At 34.9% G+C, this 24,071-nt stretch overlaps 1 protein-coding gene across 1 annotated transcript; it reads right to left on the bottom strand.

Annotated features, from left to right (window-relative positions):
• Positions 1 to 5,513: 5,513 nt before the first annotated feature.
• Positions 5,514 to 9,394, bottom strand: hoxc13b (homeobox C13b). Its single transcript, XM_056468355.1, has 2 exons — positions 8,693 to 9,394; positions 5,514 to 7,030 (listed from the first exon to the last, which is right to left on the bottom strand). The coding sequence occupies exons 1-2, from the start codon at positions 9,249 to 9,251 to the stop codon at positions 6,768 to 6,770; spliced, it is 822 nt and encodes a 273-aa protein (XP_056324330.1). The 5' UTR covers positions 9,252 to 9,394; the 3' UTR covers positions 5,514 to 6,767.
• Between the last annotated feature and the right edge of the window lie 14,677 nt (positions 9,395 to 24,071).

Raw genomic sequence — 24,071 nt, 5'->3', positions numbered from 1 at the left:
TTTCTTTTAATATATTCTTGTTCAACGCATAATAAACTGCTCTAAACGATTGCTTTTCTTTAATGTGCGCGATTACAATTGTTTATGTCTAGCACTTTATTATTATCGTCATCAAATGAGACTCATTTCATCTATCAATGCAACGGAGAGCATCATACTCAAACAAAATGTCAAATTAACTTGCACTGCTTTGTTTGAGCATCTTGTAAATCATTGTTCTATCATCATCATTTACTCATCCTCCACTTGTGTTTTACACAAAGGACGATAAACTGAAGAATGCTGGAAAAAGCAGCCATTGGCCTCCATGGTGTTTATATTTTTTGTTCCTGTGGATGTCGGCTGCTTATTTCCCCAACTTTATTAACATTGACTTATTTTGTGTTTAAAAGAATAAATACATTTTTAAAACGTTCAGAACTACTTCAGTGTGAATAAATAGTGAGGAAATTGTATTTTTGGGTGAACTGTCCCTTTAAAGCGCACAAAACGAGTAGAGGCTCAGTGACACGTTCCCCTCGTATACATTTTATCACCTAGTCTCATTTTGATTTAGCAATTCTCTGTCAAATGATATTTTCTAGCCAAATGCAGGTTTCCAATGATCATATTCAGAGTTGTTTTGGTGATATGGACATTATTTTAATATAACTAAGGCAGAGTGCGTTCCCAACATCATCATTAAAGTTTGGATGAGGTGCAAGCTTTTGATGCATGATTGAAGAAGTAATATAACTTTAATAAATTTAACTTTTATGTAGAAAAAAGAGAAATAATTTCTTAAACGTAGCATAATAATGAAAAAAGATTTTATTTAAAATATTGTCATTTATTTAAAATATTGTCAAATATTGCATCATTGTTTATCCATTGCACGTTCAAGCATTGGAAATTTATAAATGTAAAGGATTTGATGCATAATTGGAGAGGTAATATAAATTAGATAAAGACTTTTTAAAGAAGAAATGTCTTAAATGTAGCATAACAATAGACCAAAAGATTTTATATAAATATTTATATTCATAGTTAACTCACAAGTTTATCCTTTACGCACGTTCACGCATTACAAATAAAATAATGGTAATCTAAAGATATAAACCAATGCTTGAATAAGCAAATGTAATAAATATAGTGATTCATTTTTAGAAATAACTTTGCATCTTTATTAAACATTTTAGGATTAACATTTTAAAGCGTAAAGGTTTTGGATGTGCTGTTATTTATTGACTAAATACACATCCTAAAATTAGATCTCGACCTCAGAGAAGTTTGGAGTGACATGAGGGTAAATTAATGAGAAGATAATTTCGATGTAAGGCCAATAAAACCTTCCAATAAAATCTTAAATCAATCTTTTCTTCCCAATATTTGTACTTTAGCCATGCAGTGCCGCACCCACAGTCCCACACTCTTCTCTGTAAAGCTTTGTCCATGTTTAGGCTTTGTGTCAGTTCAAGGTCACTGCCTAGTAGATGGATGCGCGGCGTGAACATGAAATCCTGCATGTGTAGACCCACACCACCATCACATTGCAGTTTGGCCTTCCCTAACACCAGGGCTGGATGTGTTTTCTGTATTTAAAAGCATGTAAAAAATCTTTTTTGAAGCCGAACGTGCTGATCTAAGAAACAATGCAATTCGCGTTAGTACGTTTTGAATGTAAAGGTTATAAAACATCTAAATCACGTACATCAGTGAGGCCTGACATGTATGTAATTTTCATTGTAACTGTTCGATTTCTATTGCATATCATTCTAATTGCTTTCATAGTTCATTTTTGACCGGAGATAATGTTAAATTGTTTTAATGGGCGTCATAACGTGGTTGTAAATAAACGATGGTTATTTTTGTAATTATAGGCAGCCATCTTATGTTATTTTATAATTACAAACATAATCAATTCTCAGTTTAATTACAAATGTTTATTTCATAAAAAAAGAAGAAAGCTGAAGATTTGCGTACAAATATTTACATCTTAAGATTAAGCTTTTGTGTACGTGCACAAAAGGAAAATGGAGGGCAGAATGAAATATAAGCGAGAATAAAATGTAAAAAGAGGCAAATGGAGGGCAGAGACAAAAGGCTCTAAGGACATAAGACATCTAATCATCTACACAGACAGAGGTATGTTCTTTAATTGCAAATGTGGAAAGCCAACAAATAAAATTAACCTATTTGTCAAATTCAGATTATATGTTGCAGGTCACATTGTGTTGTAGGTTATACACAGCCTTTATTTCCCCAAACTGTAAAAGCGATGCTTTAATAAGATTACTGAGGTGAGTTAAACTAAAGTATTATATTGTGTATTTTTCCCTATATTGTGTGACAGTTCCCATCGCCATAACATTTACACTCTTTCACCACTAGAGGAAGTCAAAGACCATCTTCTAGGCATTTTTCTCCTGTGTGCTGTGCTGAAAAGATGGATCTAAATAAGGCAAGCTAATGAATCAGAAGGGAACTCTGTTTTCTCTTTCATTAACTAAAGCGAGAAGAATAAATCAGAACGTCACATTTCCTTGTTGTTTTTTTGATGGAAAAATATTGATCATTATGCCAACAGTTGTCATGCAGCTGAATGATGATGTACTATTCCCAAAATAGCTGGAAATAAAAAAAATAATAAAATAAAATATGGACAAAAATAATTTCGTTAAAATCATTAAGCCTTTTTATTATTATTTTTTTGTTTATCCCAGGTTTAGTTTAGCCATATTTGACCCAAAATCGGCTTAAAACAACCTAGCATTTTTAAGGGTATGTATCATGTATTAGTTGTATAGACCATTTCAGTGTGGTCATGTCATTGGCCCGTGAACATTTCCTGCATGTTATCAAACTTTTTCATAACTGTAACAAGAGGCAATTCAATTATAACTTAATGTTATAACAGCTATCATAACATTATTTATCAATATGTGCACTGTAAAAATTGTATGATCAATTAGTCTTGACAACGTACGTTTTTAAGTCATTGTAACTTATTAAACTAAGTTAATCATATTCTAACTTAATTTTATAAGTTACGCAAGCTATTTTAAGTCAGTGTAACAATCTAAGTTCAATGGACTCATTATGTTAATTTGTTTCAGCTTAAAAAATTAAAGCAAACAGGATTTGTTTTCGGATTCTCGGAAGATATAGGAATTGAATATGTAAAACAGGGAATACGTTGCGACCATTGTTTTTGTTTACTTCCCTCAAAATGGCCTGCCTGTCGACACAGCGTGTTTAAAATTCAACATAGCCTACTTTATAGTACATCACGTTTAATCATTTTGCTGCGTCGACTATGATCCTCACACATAGAACAGTTGACAGTTATAATAACCTGGAATTATTCGTGCTAGATCAACGATCATGGACCACACAGTTCACATTCATGATAGGCTGTTAGAAAATTAATCCAAAATTCCGTTCGCATGCCTTGAGCTTTTTCAGTATGATGCGATTTTGCTATGTGCGATTTGATTGGACGGGAATCACAGGACGGATTTTTCTACTCAGCCAATCCCCATAGACAAGAAAAATAAAGCAGTGACTGCAGGTTGAAGGAAAATAGGGGAGTAAAAGTACCAATACTGCACTAAAAATGTACTCAAGGGAAAGTAAAAGTACACATTTTTAAAACTTCTTAGTACATTACAATTTCTGAGAAAAACTACTCAATTACTGTAGTTTGAGTATACTTGTAAGTTGTTTACACCATTGGTTATTAACCAGTATTTCACTCAACCTTCCCTGACGTTTAATTATATGTAATAAAATTTAGTGTATTGTAATACTTCTAGGCTATACACATTTTAATATAGCCTACTTGTCAACAATAAGCGCCGACTGCAAGGAAACCCTGGCGTGTGACGCAAGGGGGAACCCGCGTTGAATGAACATCAGGAAAAAGAAAGAAAACTAGACAGGGAACAAAAACAAGCAGCAGGCTAGTCGTCATCGGATTATTACTCCACAATCTGGGTGTTTCCTAACGCAGTTTACAGTTTAAACGAGATGTGATGTGTCTATGAAACAAATTTCTCAAACAAAACTAGTTACTAGTTGTGACTTCATTTCCCAGCAAACAATTTTGTGTTTAATAGACGTCTAATAGACATCTAAACGTAGACAGCTTGGCTAAAACAAGGCTAAACATTGACTGTCAGTGAAAATCTCATAGACATCTAAGGATAGTCCAATACAAGATTAGTCGTCAAATAGACAGACAGATTTTGTGTAGTCGTTCATTTATGTTTATTTGATGACCATTCTAGTTTTGGTCTATTTTTAGACGTCTATTTGATTTTCACTGACAGCACAAATTTAGCCTTGTTTTAGTCCAGACGACTATGTTTATGAATGACTACGTCTATTAGACATCTTTTTAAAACACCGCTCTGATTGTTGTCGAACTCGTTATAAGCAGGTTATTTGTTTCCAAAGTTGTTAGCATACTAACTTTAAAATTCGCTTGCTTGTAGTTTATGCACTCTAAAAATGCCAGGTTACTTTAACCCAATTCTGGGTGTAATAGGGCCTAACCCAACTGCTTGGTTAATTAAAAAAAAATAAAAATTAGAACCAAATTTATCCCAATGTTTCGGTTAGTCCATATTTTACCAAATTTGGATTTAAATGACCCAGCATTTCTTAGAGTGTGGTTGTTGTAAAACCTAAATTTAATGTCCAGAACAGAAACATGCATACAAAAATAGACCTATGAGCGGGGGCAGGATTTAGGCAAAATAATAGAGGGGGGCTCAAAAATGTCTTTTGCCTATGTGACATAATAAGGTAAATCCAGGGTGTCCGCTGGGTCTTAAAATGTCTTAAAAAAATTAATTAGGCCTTTTAATTCACTGAAATATTGTCTTGTAGGTCTTAAATAATTTTAAATGGGTCTTCTTTTCCCTTTGCTTATACCCAATCGATCTAACACGCATCCAGTCGCCAACAATACATCTCAATAAAACATTTAGCAAAACTCTGTTTATAATATAACAGTCTGCTGTGCATACATTTAGTTTTAAACAATTTTTAAAAGTTATGTTGGAAAAAATGTCCTATTAAAAATCCTTAGTCTGAAATTTCATTCATAATGGTCTTATAAAGGTCTTAAAAAGTTTTAAATTGACTTGGTCATACCTGCATAAACCCTGAAATCCGGCCCTTATGTGACCCCGTCTAAACCCAGAGTAATGTCAATCTATTGCTACAGTTATAAAAAAAGAGACTGACAATAGATATTTGATATTTTACAAGTGAACACTTAACACGCGCGTACATACACTCACACAAACACACACTTTACAAAGCAGAAACGGACAGACAAAAAGTGAATGTGCTCATGAGCTGACATAATGTAAACAATCTCAGTCCAAAAAGTAGAATGAACTAGAATACAAAATACAGTACACATTTCACGTATTCATGGTGCACACACACACACGCACACGCACACGCACACACACACACACACACACACACACACACACACACAAACTTTGAAGTCTGAAAAGTATTGTTAAGAGATAATGTAATAAAACCTGTACATTTAATTAATAATAGAAACATACAGACATATATAGCAAAGATTTTGACATTATAAGAGTACAGACAAGCTATTGATGGTTTTAAATGAATGAAAGCAAACATTTTACAAACACTGTTTGGTGTTTACATTTCAGCAATTAACGCGTAATAAATATGTAGCCTATAGGCCAACGGGTCTGCCTACACTATCCATGCACTCTAGGTATATATCGGCATGTGCCTTTTTGTGGTGCTGTTTGAAACAGTTCTGTCAATAAGCAGACATTGCTTTAAAGGGTGCAGGATAAACTGGATGAAGTTTGGAAAAACTGATTTAGAGAAATAACAACACGATCACACGGCAATTCGTAACGTTTTGATTTAGCGGCTAATTCGTACGATCTCATTCGTACAATTTAGATTTGCTTATCCCCCATTGACTTTTTGGGTTTAGGGTATACTGCTTTGTCACTAAACGTATTTCCTGAATATTTTTTGGACTGTATTGCCTGTTTTGTGGACCATTATTTGAGCTTTGATTTGATGAAAACTACGAGAAAAAAAACTTCACAATGAAATTGCATAACACAAACAGTTTAATACTGGGGGAAATATGGGCAAGTGTATGATTTTCTTGTGTTCAAACTTATAACATAAGCTTTAAGCTTTAATTTAGATTTACATTTAAAGCTATAAGCTTTTATTTCAGCTCCTGAATACTTTAAAATCTTTTTTTTAAACACGACACCATTGCTATAAAATTGAGAAAAACACACCAAGAGGGAAAAGTACATTGAAAGATGATTATTAACTAACTCATGGATGACAATACATTTTGATAACCGAAAATTTCGACATGCTCATTAGTATTTACAATTGCTAACTTTTTTTTTAAGTCACAATGAAAACTAGGCCAAGGAGGGAAATTATGCCTCTTGATTTCATTTCTTTTTCATTAAACAACAACAGCAGTACAATATCAACAGAAGGGTTGAAAGTTGTAAGAACATTATGGAGGTTTGTTAAAAACATAACAATAATAATATAAAGCGATTCATGTGTGAATGTCTTCTATGAACTCATTGTTTTACAGCTTAGGTCTACTAAATCTGTATATGCAGGACATCATCGATGCATAGGTCTGTGTCAGATCCGCCATTATAGTTAGGCCTTATTTAGCCCACTTAAATAAAATATATTTTCCTTGGTGAATTTGTCGAACCAAACAACACCGAAAATAATCAAACTGAATGCATGTTAGTGCTTGACTTTGACGATTTACAAACGAACTTCTTTTCCTTAACACGTCGGTTCTGGAACCAGATGGTCACCTGGCGCTCGGAGAGACTCGTTGTGGCGGAGATGCGCCTTCTTCTGTCTTTGGTGATGAACTTGCTGGCTGCATACTCCTTTTCCAGTTCCTTTAATTGGATTTTAGTGTAAGGTACCCTCTTCTTACGACCCCGACGGTAGCCGTTCATCTCGGCTTGGTGTGGCACCACATCTGCAAAAATGATTCAAGAAGTGAAGAACATCTCAGAATGCATATGAGTTGATATATTCTCCAAAAGTAGCCTACCATTAAGTGTTAGGCCTAATTGGGACTCGTTCAATAGCGACTTAAACACTCTATGAAATGCTGGGTTATTTCTACCCAAATTGGGTAAAGTGTGGACTACGCCAAACATTAGATTAAATTTGGTGATTTTCATTTAATTACAAAATTAACTCAGCAGTTGGGTAAGAAATCGAATTGGGTTGAAATAACCTGACGTTTTTGGAGTGAATGGAACTGATCACAATTCTGACCAATTCTGTTTTATATGACACACATTTCTTTAGAGATTATGGATTTATTAGCTTCAGTGCAGTGTATATGTAGATATTCAAATATGTAATGTGATTTTTTGTCGCTTGGAAATCGTTTCAAATGAATCGGAAGCAGGGTTTACGCTCGGCTGAAGGAATTGGAGGAAGTCAAACTCCAACAATCATTTACAAATGTTGACCTGATACTGAGCATAGGTAAATGTCAAAAGACTCAATGGCCCATTAATCATCAGTCACGAAGCATTCTTGATTTGCCTCTTTATTTCTATAAAAAGGAATAGATTAAGTGCATTTATTTTGTCCATAAGCTTCCCATGAGGGAAATAATGTTATTTTTAAGAAGCCAAAACCAGTTTTATATGATGCATTTCAAAGAACAAAAAAACATGGACTTTTCCTCACTATATTAGACGGCTAAATACACTGAAAAGAATTTGTTTGGATTTACATCAATTTGGCTAATCATTTACGTCGTTCCAGATTAATCATTGTTTTTCGCTTAACCTCAGCGTCATGGACTTAGGCTAAAGTAAACCGAGGGCAACAAGTATGAATGATTATAAATAACAGAATAAATTAGGTCATAACTTAAGTTTTGATTAATAATATAAACTTAAAACTAGTTGAAGAGATTAACGAGTATTAGCATAAATAGTGCAATTTATGTATTATATTAGATATACATTAATTTAGTATTTTAAATAGTAATATTTAAATAAAAAATTCAGTGGCACCACATGTAAATATTTCATTTTTAATTTTTATATAACAGTAGCCTTCCAACTCCATTCTAATCTTACTCTGAACATGCTTAATTTTAGCATTTTTTGTGCCATCCACAATAACCTTCACAGATCTCTCTGTTGGGTTGGTTTATATTTGCCCTACACCACTGAATATAGTTTTACCCCAGTGGTATTGTTTATAAACACTATTAATATGAATATTTCTTTTAGGATAAATGTACGCCCTGTAAATGCATATTTTGGATTATTACTATTATTATTAGTATTATTTGGCTTGTATAATAAATGAATAGCCTATGGATATTTATTAAATGGCAAATGTTCTACTTTAAATTTTGGGAAAAAAAGGTAGGCTACGTGTAAACCTTCACCTGTTAGAAAGCTGTCACAGAAAGTCACATGATACAATTAAGCCGTACATTAACATAATAAATATCACTTAATGGGCAAGGATTTCCAAGACTGCCTTAGTTTTTAAGTTAATCGCTACACTCTACAAGTATAAACTAGCATAAACTAGTAGGTACAACATTTCAAACCTGCATACTAGCAATGCCAAGTTGTATAATATTTGCTGATCTATATTTTACCCGAAAATTGGGACTTCCAAAGGTGGTTAAAATGTGTTTGTTCCTTAGAACAATATAATTGCTCATCCCAGCCGTTCGACAGTGCCCAGTGCTGATAACTGTCCATAGGAAACAACGCTTCATGCCTGGATTCTGGGTGCGCACTGATTCCTGGTACAACTGGGACGTCCAAATAGCCAGGAACAGTTTGATAAGAGCTGGCGAAGCTTGGGTAAATGGCAAATTCTTTGGACCTGCTGGAAAGCTCTTCAGCTGGCAGCGCACCGCTTGATTCCATGTATTTTTCGGCAGGATGGTATGACTTCTGTTGCAAGTTTACGTTGTGAGAGTAGGAAAGGCGACATCCATAATATGGATTCCCGAATGCGTATCCATAGCCCAGTGAAGTCCCCGACGAGGCCTGGGGCGCAGGGAATTGCCGGCCGGCATCTTGTGTCGTGATATCCGGGTACACTGTGCCCTGGTGACTCGCGAGGCTCCCAGAGTGGCGCCCCAGCGCAGGGTGCGAGATAAAATCCCTGCAATGAGAGGCAGGGCAATTCCCGCTCAGTCCCTCCATGCTTTTATGAGAATAACTTTCATTCGAGGTTTTTTTCTCATTACACGTAAATCAGTGTGTCCGCCCAGCGTCCATGCAGGATCGGCGAAATCATGGTCATGGGTTGTCGATGCTTTTTAAAACTCGACTACTCCTAGACTGACACCTCACTTCCAAGCTAATTTTCTCAGCGCACGCATGCGCATCCGCTAAAACTCAACCGTCTCTCACTATTAAGAACGACAGATTACTGACAATGATGTCAAGAGAGTGAGAGTGAGGGAATTTCTTGCGCGAGTAGACCTCACTTTCTTTCCCCTTCAGTCACTCAAGACCTATAAGAAGAACTATTTGAGGGCTTGCAGGTGCATATCTTCCAACATTTTCATAATTATTGTAAAAACAATTAAATTACTGATGTAAATGCTGCGGATACAGTATGAGATTGTTTCAAGAATATCTTTATTATTGCTGATTATTATTTTTCAACTATAAATAGGTGTGAAACGTTTCGCTTTTTAAAAATACGCAACTTAACACGTATAATGCGAACAATTCGGCCTATTATAGCCCGCTGAGTGTCTTTAGACATATATACAGATATATTAGTTTCAAATGATCCAATATAATTAAACTAAAAGTATAAATATAACATTTTGTATGATGTGTTTAACAGGAAATTAAGGTAAGAATATCTAATGAAGGAAGGAAAAAATATTACACCTCTCTGTGCTATTTGTTTGTTTTTCCAATTTCGAGATCCCTAATCATATTTTGCAACAGGACTTAAAATTATTTCGAGTAACTTCTTATTACGCTTCTTTTGGTAACGTCGAAACTAAATTAATTCACCCAGTTTCGCTAGTTTCATACGTATGCTTCAAAAGCATAACAATTGCAGTTCATTTAAATTTAGTTAAGAATAAAGTTCACTTACTCTGCGCAAGTAGCTCCTTGTCTAAAAGCCAGCTGCAAGGAAATCCAAGGTCAAGGTGGAAACGTAGACAAAGAGGGTCGTAATACGTCTAGACAGACAAGAACGAACTTCACACTAACATTCTTGAGTTCACGTGCACATTAGAAGTAGAGCAGTCTTTTTTCTACAAACACGAACGCTCTTTGACTAGCTCTCATCGTCTAGTTTTACGCAAAATATTAGACTACCAAAATTACTTTAAATCTAAATTATTCCATCCACCAAAATATGTTTATTAGGACAATTTATGTTATTTCAAACGCGTTCAAATAGGAAAATATATGGAGTAACACGTACAATTACAATCCGCAAACAAAGGTTGAAGCGTCACGAGCAACATTTTGGAAACATGTATCGTTCATTGAAAACTCTTGTTCATACATTAAGTTAATTCTAAATGTTAACTATAAGGATGTTAACTTTTAAAAGCCTAAAGTGTATTATTTTAAACAGTATATTTAACCTAAAATTCCTGAAGGCCATTGTTTTTGGTACATTATGAAGCAACTTTTTAAAAACTAAATAAAATTAAACACAACACATCTCTCAACTTAAGCGTGACTTACTGTGCTTCTGTAAAATCATTTTATAAAGTCCAAATGTCCTCATGCAGGCTCCTACATTGTACACTGACTCTACAATATTGAATGCGATTGACAAATGAGATTCTGCGATAAGCTAAAACATAATTACCAGTTATCCCAATGAGACAGCCTAAACTCGTCGAAAGTGAGAGATATGAAGTAATTGTATAGTTGGGGATTGTGATGAGAATTCAAATGCTTTCCCATATTAACCTTTAAATTGCATGCTATCAAAATATCACATCTGTGTTTTGATATGCATCTTAGAGGGATGCTATAGAAATTAAGAATTTATTTATAGGAAACGGGGCGCATATACTTAAACAGTGTTAACTGCAATTATCCGTGCTCTAATTTGGTGCTCCCGACTGCCGACTGGAAAAAGCTGATAGTTACACTTTCATCTGTCTTTCTTTTGACCTAAATGTTTTTTACAAAATGCAAACCATGTTACATTGATTTATTAAAATGATGCAATGAGTACTGAATAAACTTTTTTTTTTTTTCAGCTAATAAAGACTGGATATTTAAACTGGATGGTTAAATAGCATAATCAAGACCTAATAATACTTCAAACCATAAAATAAGTGTAGCCTATTTTAACTAATTACCACATAAAATAGCGCTTCAGCCTTTTGCTCAGACTACAGGAGGACGGAAGCGTCTCCAGAAGTCCAAGTTCAAGTTAAAAGGGACCTCCGTCCGTCCAGACAATGGTCCTCAAGCTGAATAAAGCTTTCTGTTTCCACAAAAAGAAGGCAGTGTGACAACAAAAAGGTTATGCATTTATAAAAAAGCTTTCTGATGTGGTCGGCAGTGACAATTATTTGTACACTGCATGGTTTCAGAGATGCATATTAAAAATAGAGGATTGCCAGTCATGAAGCAAAACAAACAGCATACTATTTAGGCTACAGCGGCTCTTGTCTGTTATTAGGTATTATTTTTTAACGCGCGACGAAATAGACGAAATAGCCTACGTTATGATTGTTATCTAACTTATCTCTTAATTTGACTTTTAACATATAAATAAATAACAGCCAAATAAGCAAAAACATTATGACATTTGGAAAACCCGAACTACAAAATCTTTACACTGTAAAACTGCTGTTATTTCAACCCAAATCTGGGTATAATATGGACTAAACAAACTGGTGCGTAATCTTTTTAAATAAAATTTATAGCCTAAATTTAACCCAATATTTTGGGTTTGTCCATATTTTCTCCAAATTTAGATTGAGATAGCACAACATATTTTGAGTGTAGCCGTTTCAAATAACACATTCATCTTTCAGATAATAAAACTTTAGTGTTATGATTAGAAACGTTAAGAACAATTTCATGAGCATATCTTTTTATAGACATTTTGGTTTCAGAAAGATGATCTTACAGAGATTCGTGTGATCATGTTAATTAGTTATGTTGACGGATTCTTTGTTTTTAACATCGGGTTATTGTATTTTTGTCACCCATAGCTGTAAACGAAACCCCTACAGAATCTGTGCAACTAACATGTGCATGTAAATAAACTAAATGTAAGATTATTAAATGACTGTACAGCCAACAAGTAGGTGGAGACCTGCACTGTCAACAAACAAAGGACAAATTTGGCGCACTGCTTTTTGGCGTTTGTTTGATGACTTTGGGCCTAAAACAAAGCTGGTGTCCTGACATTTTACCCATCAGATTATGCTACCAACACTGTTTATGAATGGTTCTGATGTTGGGGTTAGGGATTCGATAGGTTAGGGCGGTATTACAGCTTCATATCACATCACTCCACGTTAAAATTTACACTAGTAGCAAAATCTGATGGTAGCATATTTCGTCATCAAAATGTGCAACCTTTGGAATGCGAGGACAATCGGACAAGGTAGGACAAATCGACTGAACACCGGTTTAGTAATGTATGTTTTAGTTTACGTTGTGCCGACTCTGCATTTTAGGCACCATAAATGCAGCTGGATTTCAGTTGTTAGCTCGAGCTCTAACCTCAAACAGAAATTTGATTAGATGTGAGCAAAGCGACACATTTCTAAATCAAGAAGTCACTTCTTATTCTTCAATTTTCGTAGGAAAGTAATATAAAGGTATATACAGTTGAAGTCAGAATTATTAGCCCCCCTCTGAATTGTTTTTTCTTTTTTTAAACATTTCTCAAATTATTTTTAACAGAGCAAGGAAATGTTCACAGTATGTCTGATAATATTTTGTCTTCTAGTGAAAGTCTTATTTGTTTTATTTAGACTAGAATAAAAGCAGTTTTTAATTGTTTAAACATCATTTTAAGGTCAATATTATTAGCCCCTTTAAGCAATATTTTTTCGATTGTCTCCAGAACAAACCACTCTTTTAAAATAACTTGCCTAATTACTCTAACCTGCTTAGTTAACTTAATTAACCTAGTTAAGCCTTTAAATGTCACTTTAAGCTGTATAGAAGTGTCTTGAAAAATATTTAGGCTAATATTATTTACTGTCATCATGGACATCAAAGATAAATTAAATCAGTTATTAGAGATGAGTTATTAAAACTATTATGTTTAGAAATGTGTTGACAAAATCTTCTCTCCGTTACACAGAAATTGGGGGAAAAAAATAACGGGGGCTAATAATTCTGACTTCAACTGTATTTTTTAACTTTAATTTTCCAACCACATTTAAATATACCGGTTGAGTTTAAATAAATATAAATGTATAGATAATATATGTAGTTTCAGTCTTTATTCCACACCTTGTAAAGACAAAGCGAAGAAATCTTTCCGCTTATAGCTTTGCAAATGTTCAAAATTACAATAATAATGCATTACAAACATATATGCCATGTTGTGTGGCACTTGAAATGTACTGTAGCTTAATTTGGAGCTTTCCTGTTTTACCGAAACATCTTTGAAATGTTTCTGCACTTTAGCTGGAAATAACTTGTGGCAGATTCTATTGATTGGACATGGTTTGGAAAGCCACACACCTGTCAACATAAGGTGTAACAGCTGAAAATGCATTTTAAAGCAAAAAACAAGGTGTGAGGTGAACAGGACGGCCTGCAAAAACAGGCTGAGACAGATTATTTTTCTGCTTAAGTTGCTTTGCTTTGTCTATATAAGGTGTTGAGTGATGTGGGGAAATAAGCAATTTAATGTTTAAACTTGGACAAATACTTTGGCAAGGCACTCTATTGACTTGCAGTTTCTGGAATCTCTGTGGTTTTAAAGGGATAGTTCACCCAAAAAAGAAAAATGTCCTATTTACTCACCCTCGGGTTGTTTCTTTTTTTCTGTTGAATATAAAATAACTTTATTTGTTAAATGTTGTTAATTGCTTCAAATTGACTGCCATTGTAAGAAAAAACTTAGAATAATTAGTCAAGTCATTGTATAACAGTGGTTTGTTCTGATACAATTTAAAACAAATATGGCTTCAAGGGGGCTAATAATATTGACCTTAAAATGGTTTTAAAACAATTAAGAACTGCTTTCATTCTAGCCGAAATAAAAATTATAAGAAGAAAAAAATATAGGAAATGCTGTGAACAATTCCTGAATCTGTTCAACATCATTTAGGAAATATTAGACAAAGAAAAGAAAATCACAGGAGGGAGAATAGAATAATTGTGACTTCAGCATACATATTTGTCTATTTTAGGGTTAAATATCCCTTTAATGCTTCTGGACAGAACAGAATATTTTAATATTATTATTATTTCCTCTCTTGCTTCTCATTCAGACCACTCTGTAGGCCTTCCATCTTTCCAAAAGATGCTATAAAGTTAGTATTTTCTCTTTATATGCTTCTACCTAATATTGAGGAAACATAATTTTCATTTCATTGTTTTGTAGTTTTCCAAATGTACTTACCATAAAAAAAAAACAAGACACAAATGGCAAACGTTCAATGTCCTGCATCTTCATGAGCATTTTTGTATGTGGTCCAGCATCTCAGCTTCTTTAAAAGCAAAGTTGACTTGGCATTAAATCATGTTAAAAACTTGGGCTTAATTGAACTTAAAATATACAAGCAATTATTTTATTAATGCACTTTTGCCAAATATAAAAAATATCACGACACATCAGATCAGCACCCAATGTTTAAAAAAAAACAAACATTCTCATTAATACAGTCTAATACATTTTATTTTCTCTGTATTTTAAGTATTATTAAATTATTTTCGTTTGCATTCACTAGTACTATATCTGTAAAGTACCTTAGACAATGCACATTTCAATGAAATATATTAAGTATAATGCTTTATAAATAAACTCAATGATAAAAATGTAATCTGTGTAGTATTTTTCAGAAGTGAAGTTTATTTATAAACTAATTTCGAGAGGAGCACTTGCTATGATTGACTGCGGCTGGTCTCGCATTATCTAATGCATGGTCCACCAATCAGATGATTCCTATACATCACTATAAATAACCAGAGTATCTTACCTTAGCCATCTTCGTCTTGAAGACTCGAGGATCTTATGAGCTTAGGGCTCTCTCCCGGGACAGCATGCCAAACGCTTTATAATCAATCATCAGCTAAGTGTGAACTCTTGAAATTAGGTTTTTGCAATTGCGCTGCCTCAATACTTAATGTAAAAACATAATTTTACACAAAGATGTTAAAAACAATCTAATTTTAGTCATTTTCATAAATCATGTTTTTTATTTTGTAATTGTACTCTTTAATTTTTCTGAAAATTACCCAAAAAACCCTCAAATTTGATTTAATCCATGTTTTTCTTGCAATTGTACTCTTCAATCTTTAATGTGAAAATAATCTTCATTAAATAAACTTGTATTTTAGTACTTTTCCATAAATCAGGTTTATTTTATACTCATCAATACACAATTATTGTGATATCTGAAAGGTACTAATAATTGAGACATACTGCAAATAAAATCTTCATTTGCATCCTATTGCAATTTGTTTGCACATCACCAAAGACAGTGCAAGTGCTCCCAATTCAATTGTTGGAAAAACCAGCCTGATCTCACGAGAAAACGTAAGTATTTTACGTTTTGTCAGTTTATTGGCTAATTCGTACGAATTCGTATGAGTTCAGTTGTATGAAATTGTACGATTTTAAAAAGGAGGCGTGGCACCTAACCCCACCCCTAAACCCAACCGTCATTGGCGGATGAGCAAATCGTACTAAATTGTACGAATTAGATCGTACGAATTAGCCACTAAATCAAAAAGTTACGAATTGCCGTGAGATTGTGTTGGAAAAACAAGAGATAGTAACACTACTCTATCTTTTAAGCTTAAAATTAAACTCCCAACATGATATTTGCTGCTCTCTCAAAGCCTTTAATTCCTTTCTGATTCCCTGGAGCTGAACCATTATTTGCCTTTCAGACTGGAATGGCTTCCCTCTTCATTTACAGCATCCCCTGTTGCTCTTTTGAAGTGAGAAAAGAGGCTGTTTTGAACTGATTTTAGGAGCTGACAGAAATGTGGGTCAGGAGAAGTGACCAGTAGCCCAGAACTGTTTGCCAATGTTGAGTGGCCAAGGGCAGCATGGTGGCTTAGTGGTTAGCACGGTCGCTTCCTAACAAGAAGGTCACTGGTTTGAGTCCGAGCTGGTGAGTTGGCAATTCTGTGTGGCGTTTGCATGTTCTCCCCATGTTGATGTGGGTTTCCTTCGGGTGCTCCAAACGCGTGCGCTATAAGGGAATTGATTAACTAAATTGGCCGTAGTGAATGAGTGTGTATGGGTGTTTCCCAGTACTGGGTTGCAGCTGGAAGGGCATCCGCTGCGTTAAACATATGCTGGATTAGCTGACGGTTCATTTCGCAGTGGTGACCCCTGATAAATAAAAGACTAAGGCAAAGGAAAATGGATGAATGAATGAATGAGTGGACAAGCTGCTGTGCAGAAGTGCTTGTAAATGCCTCCAGTGATCCTTTTCAATTTCTCAGACTGCCAAATTTGCTCTTCCTCTGCAGTTTTGAGGAAGAACAGAATTACATTGTTTTGGTATTATTTTCTTCCCTTTTATGTCCTGCAGCTCTGCTCGTTCCCCCACCAATTATTCCTTATCCCTATCACCTTTTTTGGTCATATTTTGGTTTTTCTACTTTTAATTTTCAAAATCTTTTTATTGAGTGAAAAATAAATACTTAAAATGGCCGACACATTAGAGACTTTCCATATTTACAAAAATAACAAGAGAAAGAAAAAGTAGTATGAAATAAAATAATATTATATAATATATTATATATATATTAGTTAGTTTATTTATAATTATTTAATAATTATTTATTTATTTATTTTTATTTATTTATGAATAATTAATAAAAGGTTGGAGGGGGTACTGCATCAAAGATTCAAATGGATTGAACTAATAAAATTTGTTAAGCGGTTGTCATTTATCATAAAAATAGCCATGTCTAGCTTACTGAGAGCATCTTATCTTATCTACCTTCAAAAATATATAATATCCACACGTCACTATGAAATACCTGGTGGTTTGAAGGTACATATTACAATGGGGCAAACAAACAAAGCGATAAAGCCGGAAGGGCATCTGCTATGTAAAACATTTGCTGGATGAGTTGGTGGTTCATTCCGCTGTGGCAACCCCTGATGAATAAAGGAACTAATCTGAAGGAAAATGAATGAAAATAATGAATATTTATTCAATACAGGTCATGGAAATTCAGCTTTTTTGTTAGTGAAAGTCATGGAAACTTGACATTTGGCTTAGATTGGGAACTGTAGTTTCTATCACTTATTTGTAAAGTAATGTTTTAAAATACAAGTTTAAACAGTAATGATGATGGACGCTCAGCTAATGATCTGTCGCCTGGTTTCTACTACAGATTTGCACAAAGCCTTTGCAATGTTTTCTAAATAGCAATGCTAAAATTACAAAGCTGTCGTTTCCAGAAACCAATGTTATGCAACTAAAATACATATTTTTACAATTGGCAAAATTTATTGCAATGGATGTTGGTAGGTTTACATACATTTCAACCATATATTTAATGCAATAGGACCTCATTAAAGCCTGCAATGGAGCCAGTTTCTTTAAATACACAAATAAATTGAATATAATCTTGATATAGATATTCTTTCATAGCCATATCTATAAGGAATGATCATAAATAAAATGAGGAGTGAGCTCACGTGAGCATAAAACATTTTTAAAATATAGGGACTTTTTGCGAATTCAATTTGAAGGGTAATGGCAGCTTGTGACCAATAGGAGGAGCACAACTGCTCTTTCATTCTCCTTCCTTTCAAAATGGCAAAATGAAGACATGATGGCAGTGGTGATGCTACAGTAGGTGGAGCTATGCAAATGAGTATCCACTGTATTTGATTATTTCAGCCATTTCTGATGATGAATCAGTCAGTACAAAACACACCACTTCAGTAGCCTACTAGATTACTATATTATTTGCATATTTTCACACAGTGACTGTCTTAAGAAAGAAATATTTTTATTCTAAAGTCTTAACCTGTCATGAGATCTATCCTTGCTCAAGGGCATGACCTCAGCTGGGGATATTGATTATGAAAGGGAGCGCTGTTCATTCATATCCCCCTTCAAAAAATTCCCACCAGTACTCGGCATCAAACCTGCATGAAGAATTGAACATGTCTGACTTTTTACCCACAACAAGTCATTTTGAAAGTGTGTGCATGCACTGTACTGTATATGCGAGCAATTGTAAACTAATGTGGTAAGGTAAAAATCTCACATCAGTGGAATTGGGTAACTTGTAAATGAAATAGAAAAAAGGAAAAACCCAGATGTGAACCATGCCCCACATTGAAATTACTTTCTGTGGAGACATTTGCTTACCAAACAAGCACACATGATAAACTTGAAGGTCTTGAACATCTGTCTCCTCAAAAATTGATCTCTAGTGTGATAGTGTGTGATATTCAGCAGTAGTTATTACTCTTCCCTTTGCACACCATCATTTTGGCAACTTCAGATATTTCCATCAGTGTGGTTAATATTGTATGGTGCATCCGCTACTGAAATGCAAAAGCTTCAGAAAATACTCATCACTAGCTAATTGTTTTATTCATTTTTTTAGAATATGTGTACTGTACATCCATCCATCCATCCATCCATCCAAATATTCATCCCCATTCTATCCATCCATTTATTTCATCCACTGGAATGTCAATCAGTTCATCAGTCCTAATGTCATCAGTCCAAATATCTATATGCAAACAAAAATGGGTTAATCATCCATCTATCTAGATTAATGGCATTCATTTATCCACCTGTCCATCCATCCATCCATTCATCCCCAAGTCAGAATTTCCATCCAAACATCCTTCCACCCAATACAACCATTCATCCTTCCAAATGTCCATTCATAATCCATCATTAGTTCAGATGTCCATCTCCATCTCCATCCATATGTCATTTTATCTAAACAGTCTGTACAGATAGATCCATCCATCCATCTATTTTAGATCTATTTTATTTGTATCCATCCATGCATCCATTTGAGATCTATCTATTTTTGTTTCTATCCATCAATCCTTGTTTCCAAACATCAATCCTTTATCTTTCAATTATATATCCATACACCCATCCATCCATCTATTTTAGATCTATCTATTTTTGTTTCTATCCATCCATCCTTGTTTCCAAACATCCATCTTTCCGTTTTATATCCATCCATCCTCCAATTTAAAGCTATCTATTTTTGTTTCTATCCATCCATCCATCCATCCATGCTTGTTTCCAAACATCCATCTGTCAGTTTTATATCCATCCATCCATCCATCCATCCATCTATATTATATCCATCTATTTTTGTTTCTGTCCAGCCATCCTTGTTTCCAAACATCCATCTTTCAGTTTTACATCCATCCATCCATTATAGATCTATCTATTTTGTTTCTATCCATCCATCCATCCTTGTTTCCAAACATCCATCTGTGAGTTTTACATCCATCCATCCATCCATCCATTATAGATCTATCTATTTTTCTCACTATTAGATCTATTATAGTTTCTCTCCTCCATTCTGGTTTCCAAATCCAAAGATCTTGTCTTGACAAGAGACAAAAATATAGAAGCTTTATTTTTATTTTTATTAAACAATTAGGGGATTTGATTGTAACAGTTGAACCACTGAGGCACATAAACTGTTTTGACAATGTTTTTGGTTCCTTTTCTTTGCTGTCTATGAATCTCTAGGATTTCATCCAAAATATCTTAAACTGAGTTCTGAAGATGAACGAAGGTCTCAGCAGATTGGAAATACATGAGGAGGGATAGTTATTAATAACAGAATTGCCATTTTTGTGAACAATATGTTTAATACCATGTTTAAGCATAGATACGTTCACATGGGGTATAACGGTGCTAACTAGCACTAAAAGTGGTTCCTTGGCACATGTGGATCATATGAATCATATGGAACTATTCATGAAGCACCTATACATAGCCTATATTTTGCTATAAAGCACCTTAACCACTTCAAAGAACTGCTGGATAACCATAACAGGCTCGTTTAAGGTTATGATTACAAGCCAAAGAACCATATTTTAAGTGTAGTAATAAGACCTAAACATCAGGTCAGTTTACCTTGTTGCATTGGCAAAGTAGAGTTTCCTTGGCTGGATTTGGAGTCATTGTCTTGCTGAAATGTTTACCCTGGTTTCATCTTAATCATCTGCTAATGTAGGTGTAGAACTGAAGCAGATAGTATTAATTTACACTGACGAGGAGCAAATGGTGAATTACTACCGAGAGATTTCAGCTGCTGTCTAGGCTTTTCATGCCTTTTTACACCTTCCTTTCTTCATGTGTTCAATACTTTCCCCTCTCATTTAATTTGATTACACGTAACGTAACTTAATTTCTTAATTTATATGTATTACTTTGGTTGATACTGACATCTGGTGAAAATTTCAAGTCAGCTTCACCTTTATGTTTTTCTGAGAAGAATTGTGACGTGTTCAGTCTGTTTCCCCCCACTTTGTGCAAGAGAAAGCATTTGGAATCATTTATGCAGTGTCCAGAAAAACATGGCACCATAAACACACCAGTGGCACTATAGAGGAGCTCCCTGTGTGTTCACATGCAGGTGCTCTTTTTTACACAGCAGTTCAAAAAAGACTTTTGTGACCTTGTGATGAGAGGTAAGAGAAGACACATCCAGCCCATATCAGTCTAGCCCAGATTGAAAAAGGATGTCGTCTCCTCAAAACATGATTTCTTTGAATGTTTCATTTGCTTATAACATTGAAGGGGAAGTGGAAATATAGCCGTATGTGTTCAAACACAAGAAGCACTTTTGTCTTAGTATATTTATGTGTGTTTTCTTGGACATAAAGAGGCAGTGTTTCATGAAGATGTCTAACAATACAATCCTCTCAGTGTTCTTGGAAACGTCGAGCAATAAAAACAGTGATAAATAAAAATGACTATCATGGTTTAAACACGAAATGTCCCTTCATGTCTCTAGACAGAAAAAAAAGCTTCTGTCTGTCGTCTGGAAGTTAAGTTTGGTAGCTAAAAAGAGAACACATTGTTTACAACTTGGCAACCGTTCAGATTTTGATGCTACGCGCCGAATCTATGACAAGATTTACTGCTGTTGTGAGTCAGAAGTCTGCAATCATCATTCACTCTGTCTGTACTGAGACAAAGCATCCCCGCCATGTGTGCATGTGTGCAGTAGCACCACCTTGCAGGCAAAAAATAAACTACAACAATAAAACGGTCTTTGTTGTCCTCGCCCAGCCCCCACATTTTTCCGTGGTGGTCCATTCATAAAACTCGAAGGAATTTGCGGCAGAGTCTTAAAATACAAGAGAGACAAACCTACACTTAAAAAATTGGAGTTGGAACGAACCAGATATCTTTCCCACAGCATAATTAGGTCTTTACATACTTCATTATTCCTGTATTTGTTTTATTCATTCTTTTTTTCGGTCTCTCTAAAATTTATTAATCAATTAATTAATTCATTCATTCATTCATTCATTCATTTATTTATTTATTTATTTATTTATTTTTCCTTCTCTCTCCACCTTAGTTCCTGGTGTTATTTTCAAATGTACAGCTTATATTAGAGCTAGAGGAGCATGTGAAGTGGGGCCGGCCGGTCCAACAACAAAATAAATAATAACAATTATTCATTCATTTTCTTTTCAGCTTAGTCCCTTTACTAATCTGGGTTCGCCACAGCGGAATGAACCGCCAACTTATCCAGCATATGTTTCACGCAGCGGATGCCCTTCCAGCCGCAACCCAGTACTGGGAAACACCCATACACTCTCATTCATTCACACTTATACACTACGGACAATTTAGGTCATCAAATTCCCCTGTAGCACATGTGTTTGGACTGTGGGAGAAACCGGAGCACCCGGAGGAAACCCACACCAACACGGGGAGAACATGCAAACTCCACACAGAAATGACAACTGATTCAGCCGAGGCTCAAACCAGCAATCTTTTTGCTTTGAGGCGACAGTTCTAACCACTGCGCCACCGTGACGGCAAAAAAAATATTTGAATAAAAAAATTAAAGGATAAACAAACAAAAAAATCTGTTTAATATTGTCTTTTTCTTGTTATTCTTGTTATTAATAGTATTCTTTACTTTGTGTACTTATTATTTGTATATTATTATTATTACAGTAAGGTTTTTTCTTATTCTACTACTCTACTTTTTCTTCCCCTCATTTTCTTCTACTTTTCTGCCTTTTCTTCCTTCTTTTTCTATTTCTTTTCTTTCCTTTTCTTCTACTTAGTATTATTATTATCATTATTTTTATTATTATTTGTCCTCTCCATGATTTCCCAACCTCCCCCCACCTCCTCACTATTATCATTAACATTATTTCTTCTACTTTTGTTATCATTATTATTATGGCTGTTCTGACTTGTCCTCCTGTTTTCTCCTCATTACCATTAGTATAAGTAATTCTACCATTGTCATTATTCAGGTTGTTGTTGTTGTAGTAGTAATGATAGCAGTCATTGTAGTAGTAGTCATTGTAGTAGTAGATGTGGTTGTTAAAGTAGCAGTAGTTAAAAAATAAAAGGCAGCATTGGACAATTTCACAAGATTTGGGGCTCTTCTGTTACTTCATGGGAAATTATTCCCCCCAAAGAAATGTACTGTATCTAAAAGGTTGTTTTGATTATCACCGTGTTGTTTACTTATAGGATGGGGTTCGGGTGTTTTTTTTTGTAAGTTTATGCATGGCGTAATGGTGGCGCAGTGGGTAGCACGACCGCCTCACAGCAAAAAGGTCTCTGGTTGGCATTTCTGTGTGGAGTTTGCATGTTCTCCCCGTGTTGGCGTGGGTTTCCTTCGGGTGCTCTGGTTTCCCCCACAGTCCAAACACATGCGCTATAGGGGAATTGGTTAACTAAATTGGCCGTTGTGTGTGTGTGAGAGAGAATAAAAGTGTATGGGTGTTTCCCAGTACTGGGTTGCAGCTGGAAGTGCATTCATACATGCAGTTTCATTCATACATTAATTTTCCTTCAGCTTAGTCTCTTATTTATCAGGGGTCACCACAGCAAAATCGACCGCCAGCTTGTAATAAATTTTGTAAATAAATATGTCTTAGTACACATATAAGAGACTTACTTTGTTTACACGCATGGGTTACTAGTACTATTTGAATAGTAAACTTTAAATGACAATGATTTTTTTATATTTAATGTGTTAAATTTTATTTCCTTTGCTTTCAAACTCATTCCACATCAATAAGTGATTAGCACCCAGTGCTCCCTATGGCCAGTCGGCTCCTGGTGCTAACCACTGAGCCAATGTGCCGCCATAATCCAAATATAAAACAGAATTAAAGCAGCCTAATCACACAGAAGGATTGCTCAGTAGAGTTTTTTCTCTTAGCAGATGAGAAACATCAGTTTTTCCACCGTACAGCTCAGCTGCTAATATAAAATGCCTGAGAAACTGCTTTACCCGTGGAAACCCATTTAATAGCATGGCTGTTGAGCTGTGTGCCCTTAGGTTTTTGTTTTTTATTGCTGTCCTGCACATTTGGCCTGATGCCACTTCTGTATGCGCAGACTGGCTTACACAATACACTCATCTGTACTGGGCTGAATGCATGACTTCTGCATGATGACTAAACAATCTGCAGAGATTTTGATCAGTCACACTATATTCCCATGACCTTTGGAAATGACAAGTATAAAATTAGGCGTCTTTGCTGTAAGCCTTGAAATGGTTGAACTTGTGAATTTGACATCCATTTGCAAGGGCTGAAAAATTAAATGAACATAGCAAGCTGTTGTGTAAACTGAAAACTCATTATACACTGTA

This window comes from Danio aesculapii, chromosome 11, assembly GCF_903798145.1.
Source record: "Danio aesculapii chromosome 11, fDanAes4.1, whole genome shotgun sequence".
Taxonomy (NCBI): domain Eukaryota; kingdom Metazoa; phylum Chordata; class Actinopteri; order Cypriniformes; family Danionidae; genus Danio; species Danio aesculapii.
The sequence above is the reverse complement of the archived record's forward strand: the minus strand, read 5'-3'. Positions and strand labels throughout refer to the sequence as shown.